Below are 5993 nucleotides of genomic sequence, written 5' to 3'. Positions count from 1 at the left end.
TAAAGGCCAGACAACTTGTTGCTCATTAAAGATTGTAATTATAAATCCCACTTACTGCTCTGGATTCCAGAAAACCTTCTTAACTACTCAGTGACTACAAATTGTGAGCAGTATGTTATGTGTTTTTGAGAACTGAAGCTTAAGAACATAGGTGTACAGGTGTGTACATGTTAGTACAGGTGTGTTCTCACCTGAGACCAGCAAGTCTGCATGCGTCACCACATCTCCTACAGTATTATAACCCTGCAAGTGTAAGTCCCCACGTGTGTATAGGTATGTAGAGGATGTGTACAGGTGTGTACAGGTGTGTGTACAGGTGTATTCTCACCTGAGACCAGCAGGTCTGCATGTGTGACCACATCTCCGACAGTATTAGCAGCCCTGCAGGTGTAAGTCAGGTGTGTGTGTACAGGTGTGTATACAGGTGTGTGTACAGGTGTGCAGTTCTCACCTGAGACCAGCAGGTCTGCATGTGTGACCACATCTCCAACACTGTTAGAAGCCCTGCAGGTGTAACGTCCCCACGTCCTGGTTCTGTACATCGATGATGGTGAGGAGGAAAGTACCATCGTCACGGGACTCGTAATGGATGTGGTCCCCGTCTTCTACTAGTGGCTGGCCGTCCTGGAGCGAAGAGATATTTCTCTATTACTGTATCTGCATAGCTAGTATAACTGCCCTTAAGTGAAACACACCTGCTTTGCAAGAACAAGGCAGCTAGTCATGTTACGCAGAATGACTTAATTGTCGCACCTTAAATTAATAAACCACAATCCTAGACTTGCACATCGAACCCCATGGGTTGTTTAAAGCCGAGCTATCTAAGGACGATCTCCCTAACCTTCTCCCTGCTGCTTGACCCTGTAAACCAATACATATTTGATACCAAAAAGCTAGTTTGACAGTGAGAAGGTTAATTCACCACTCTTTGCCCTTAGTTCATTTGTTCCTTTTATGGCTACACACTTGGTTGACATCAATGCTCACACATTCAGCCCATGGTCCCCCCATTCATATACCAGTGGCCATCCTGGGGAAGGGATAGAACATAACTGGCATTCATTACCTTGTACCAGGTGACGGCAGGCGTGGGTGACCCTGTGACCTCACACTCGAAGATGACCGCGCTCCCCTGCACGGCGTGGAGAGACTCCAGCTCCTTTATAAACTCCGGAGAACCCTCCACATCCGACAGCTGCTCCGGAGTACACCAGCCCTCCGCTGAGTTTGTCTCCGAAGCATGGTCAGTCAGATTCTCACAGGTGGAACTTCTGTGGACATAAGAAAGGGCAATCAGAGATGGCAGACTTCACCCCCTCCACATCCGACAGCTGCTCCGGAGTACACCAGCCCTCCGCTGAGTTTGTCTCTGAAGCATGGTCAGTCAGATTCTCACAGGTGGAACTTCTGTGGACATAAGAAAGGGCAATCAGAGATGGCAGACTTCACCCCCTCCACATCCGACAGCTGCTCCGGAGTGCACCAGCCCTCCGCTGAGTTTGTCTCAGAAGCATGGTCAGTCACAGACATACAAGTCAAAATCAATCTCTTATTCATTTGGGATGAATTTAAAAAAACAGATATCAAAAGTCATGGAAATTGACTGATTCTTTTTGAATTTCAAACTTCAAGGAGGCCTCAGTTCTCTGTGAGCCCAAAAGCCATCTTAGCCACCAAAACATACATGTAGCACGTTCAGAACAGAACAAATTAAATGCAGCAGTTTTTGAAGGTGGAATGCCATAGTTCAAAGGTGAGAGTGCCATAGTTCAAAGGTGAGAGTGCGAGAGTTGAAAGTTGAGAGGTCGTACCCTGAAGTGTTGGTCATGGGAGAGAAGCTGCTGATACAGCTGCTGACGTGCTCCTCGCCTGAGCTGGTGGAGCGCGGCGCCCCCTGGACATGCAGCATGGAACTGCAGGTGGCCACACCGGCTGCGTTCTCCGTGCGACACATGTACACGCCCTCGTGGCTGAAAACATCAAACAAAGAAACAAACATCAACATCCTCATACTCATAGGTAATCAAAACTCTACTACTGCATAAGTTACGGAGATAATTTCTGGATGTTTTTCACCACTCCTCTTCACTTACTAATTAACACATATGTATGAGCAACTTGATAAAATGGTTGAACATGACAAAGACTTACGTGTATATATTGATTGATATGTAAAGGAGATAAGGTATGTGTAAGACAATACCATAAGAACTGCAAACATCATCATCTATTCTCTGGAAGACTAGATAGATCTGAGTCTCTTTATAGATTGTTCTTTGCCAGTCTAAGACTGGAAATTGCACAGTTACAATTATTAATTATGGCCTGCTGTGAGCATAAAACTAATGAGAGAATATGATAACCAGAGGCTGTCCCAACTCAACATGCATCACAAAGAGTAAAAGAGTAAAGACTTCTTTTTCATTTTCAAGTCAAATTTCCATCAGCCCCTGATGATGCCTATGGTTGATTTATTCATCTAGTAGTCAAATTCCAGCTACTGTACAAGAAATTTTATTTACCTGCTGTCTGCTACAGGTATGTAAAGTGTGTGAAGATCCTCCTGAGCCCTGATCTCAGCCCCAAGTCTGAGCGGCCGAACTTCGCTCCCGTCCTTAAACCAGAACACTGTGGGCTTCGGCAGACCTGGGGGAAGCAACAACAGAACAACATAGTTTACATAGTTTCCAGTTTACTCTGCAGTTAGTTTATCTTAGTTTATGTTTGCTTGTATGTTGTTTTGTGTATATATTAAACCTGTATTCTCATATTCTTTTCATAGTCTGCTGATACTGAACTGCCAAAGGCTAGGCTAGGCTCTTCTTTTAATGTACAATGTTTTTATGCGTTCTTCAAATAAAGAATGAATGAAATGATAGTCTGAACACAGGTATTCCCATAGCCTTTTTGAGGCCATAGGGGCAGTGGGTTGTTGATCCATTTTATTAAGCTCAGATACTTTTAATTTACTGATGTCATGTCCTGAACCAATATCCTTGTATATAGGCCAATTCATATCCTCTGCTCTTCGGAAAAGAAACAATATCATCTGTGACACCTTGAACTGATGTTAACACTGTATCCATGTTCCATATATATTGTATAATTCATCACTCACAATTATAGGGTAGCGTTAGAATAAGGTATCTAGAAGTAGATTTTAGTATTGTTGTTATCTTTTGATTTAAACACTTGCCATACATTGTATCCATTGCAATTGTTGCGCAATAAAGATTGATTGATTGATTAATTGATTTATTTGATGCCAGATACTGAAAACAGTCCAAAACTCCTAAAAAAACTTGAAGTGTTTGAAATTTCTCAAAAAAGTTGCGCAATACTTGACCTGTGACCCTGCAGTCGAGCCTGACCTCTGACCCCTCGTTGACGGACAGGTTTTTGAGCGGTTCGGTGAACTCGGCTGTCTGAACCTCGAGGTTACGCCGGCCGCTCGGATGGAACCCTTCTCTCTCTGGAGCTGGGGGGGAAAGGGACAAACTTTAGAACTTATAAGAAAGAAAGAAAAGAAAGGTCTCCCATGCCATTATGCAGAGCGTAGGGTGGTGCCCATGTCCATTTCTGTAGCCCTTGGGCGACACACCGTTGTGCAGGGCACTACAGCAGGGGGCTAGCCCGCTGGTAATGCTGTGTGTTTGACCTTCCCACACTCCTTCTCATATGTGCTGAGTGCTAAGCAGAGAAAGAAATGTGTACCATTTTTAAAGTCTTTGGAATGACCCGGTCGGGGTTTGAACTCACGACCTCCCGGTTACAAAGCGTATACTAAGTATTTTGCTTTTAAATATTCTCATTCATTTTAAGACAGTGTTTGTGCAACAAAGTTTGAAATCGAAATAAGCAAAACATCATTTTGACCTACCTGCCAGTGGTTTGGGTAGTTGGAGCTTGCCTGGTCCTGTCTGCTCTTGTCTGAAGTGAAGAATGAAGATTGGGAGAACCACATCAACTTGGTAGTTTGGGCAACCTGCCTACACTTAACTTGCCAAAATTCCCATAGCTGCTTAACATTTAAACAACATCAACTTTAAACAACTCCTGCAATCAAATGTGCAAAGATTGAGTGTAACAAGCCGTTCGGTGTGATATAGCTAGCTGCCGCCGCGCCGCGTGCCTGCGAAGCTGGTGTGTTACGCCGAAAGGCGGTTATACCGGCTATACCAATACAGATACAGATACAGAACTACATAGAAATACTGTCTGTGAGTGAAGCGTAGCTTTAGACCTTAGAACTTTGTTACCTCCCTTTTCTAAAACAAACTAAAAGTAAAGGTTTATAGAACTACAGAAACAAGTTTCCTTTCAGATATAAGACATACCTTTCAGGTGGCTCCTCATCTGGTGTCTCGTACTCAGAACTGGAAGGTCTGGAATGTCCTCCGAAACTTAACCTTATACACATAAGAAACTTTATTAGCATTGGCAGACTCAAAAATCTGAACTTATTGCTAACTTACAATGCAATATCAAATTTCTCGGAGGATTCAACACTTGAAAAGTTAAAATTACACTTCACATTATTTACAACATAAAATCTTAATGTTACAGAAACCGAATTACTGTATGATGTACATACCTCGGTGGAACTCTAAGAAAGTGGAATTCTGGATCTTTCGCCAAATCCGGTCCTCTCTCCAAATCAGGCTCTTCCTCAACTGTTTCGAATTCGTCTAGGATTATGGAAGGACTTGGAGATGCTCCCCCGCTGGACGCCCTTGACCTCCAACCTCCCGTCCTGCTCTCGGCGACCTCGACCTCCAGGGAAGGGGTCGGAGAGATTCCACGTGAACTTGCGAAACTGGAAGCCCGGGATCTTGGAATGATTTCGATTTCTATGGATGGTGCGGGCGACATGGCACGGGAACTGGCAGAACTAGAGGCACGCGATCTTCTACCACCGGTCTTACTCTCTGAAACTTCGATTTCTATAGAAGGAGTCGGAGAAACCCCACCAGAGCCACTTCTGCTTGATGCAGCTGACAGTCGCCGGCCTCCTGCAACTGCAACACCAATAGTCGGGACAGGGGGCGCTTCTGAGGGGCTGGTAGTTCTACTGAGGCCGTGCATGGGGCTGAGAAACCCGTCTTTCGTGATCGGCGTGCTGGTTAACACTGCATTTTCTAGCAACGGGAATGTGGTGGGAGATAGAGAACCCCTTCTGCTAGCCTCTCTGGATCTTCTCCCGCCTGTTCGAGATTCTTGGATCTCAATGCCGACCACGGGTTTGGGGGAGCGCCGATGTCCGGGGCTGTTGGTGCGACTCCAGGCCTGCATCGTCCCCTCCACGTCTTGGGTAACCGGCTGGGGAGAGCGATGACGTCTTGAGGGGCTCGGACTCCTGCTCAGCTTCCGGCTACGTCGTCTTAACTTCGGTGACCTCTGCGGCGATGTCAAGGTCGAGTCGGAGCTGCTGGAGTCTAGTTCTTGAAGACTTCTCCGCATGAGTCTTGGAGAAAACTGTCTCAGGGAGGGGCTGGGACTACGGCTGGACTTACTGGAACGGCTGGACCTTCGTCTTGTCTGTTGTATTATGGAAAAATATATCTTATGTAGTCAGCAAGTCTAATATTGGGTATAGAAAACTAACATTTGCAAAGCAAATACATACTATTTACCTTCACATGGTCTAACAAACTACTGCTCTGTTCATCCTTACTCAAACATATTTACATAATATATGGTGACCAGCCCCTCTAGCTCTGTCCTACATAATGTAACCCAACACCACAAGGTGTCTGCTACAATGCTAGTTACCATGGTGACAGACATCTAGTTCAGGTCAATGACCTTATTTGTTTGGATAAGAATAATTCTAACAACAAACATTTCCTTACCTTGGGAGAGAGATGCTTCTTAAAGGGCGGACTGGAACTCGTGCTGTATCTTCTTCTCTGTCTGGGGGAAATCTGTTTTGGAGAAGGACTGTCCAAACCCGATCTAGTACTGCTTTTTCTTCTCACGAGTTTTCTTTCGTC

At 45.0% G+C, this 5993-nt stretch overlaps 1 protein-coding gene across 1 annotated transcript in view; it reads right to left on the bottom strand.

Annotated features, from left to right (window-relative positions):
• Positions 1-5993, bottom strand: part of LOC109471814 (muscle M-line assembly protein unc-89-like) — a 91529-nt gene that overhangs the window by 72518 nt on the left and 13018 nt on the right. Inside the window, exons 12-22 of the mRNA XM_019771169.1 lie at positions 5853-5993; positions 4595-5538; positions 4338-4409; positions 3881-3930; positions 3347-3478; positions 2523-2646; positions 1812-1970; positions 1309-1407; positions 1067-1271; positions 521-624; positions 303-396 (exon numbers count right to left, since the gene is read on the bottom strand). Coding sequence (XP_019626728.1) covers positions 303-396; positions 521-624; positions 1067-1271; positions 1309-1407; positions 1812-1970; positions 2523-2646; positions 3347-3478; positions 3881-3930; positions 4338-4409; positions 4595-5538; positions 5853-5993 — 2124 coding nt within the window. The remainder of the gene's footprint in view (positions 1-302; positions 397-520; positions 625-1066; positions 1272-1308; positions 1408-1811; positions 1971-2522; positions 2647-3346; positions 3479-3880; positions 3931-4337; positions 4410-4594; positions 5539-5852) is intronic.

The sequence above is a fragment of the Branchiostoma belcheri genome, unplaced genomic scaffold, assembly GCF_001625305.1.
Source record: "Branchiostoma belcheri isolate BF01 breed outbred unplaced genomic scaffold, Haploidv18h27 scaffold26, whole genome shotgun sequence".
NCBI lineage: Eukaryota > Metazoa > Chordata > Leptocardii > Amphioxiformes > Branchiostomatidae > Branchiostoma > Branchiostoma belcheri.
The sequence above is the reverse complement of the archived record's forward strand: the minus strand, read 5'-3'. Positions and strand labels throughout refer to the sequence as shown.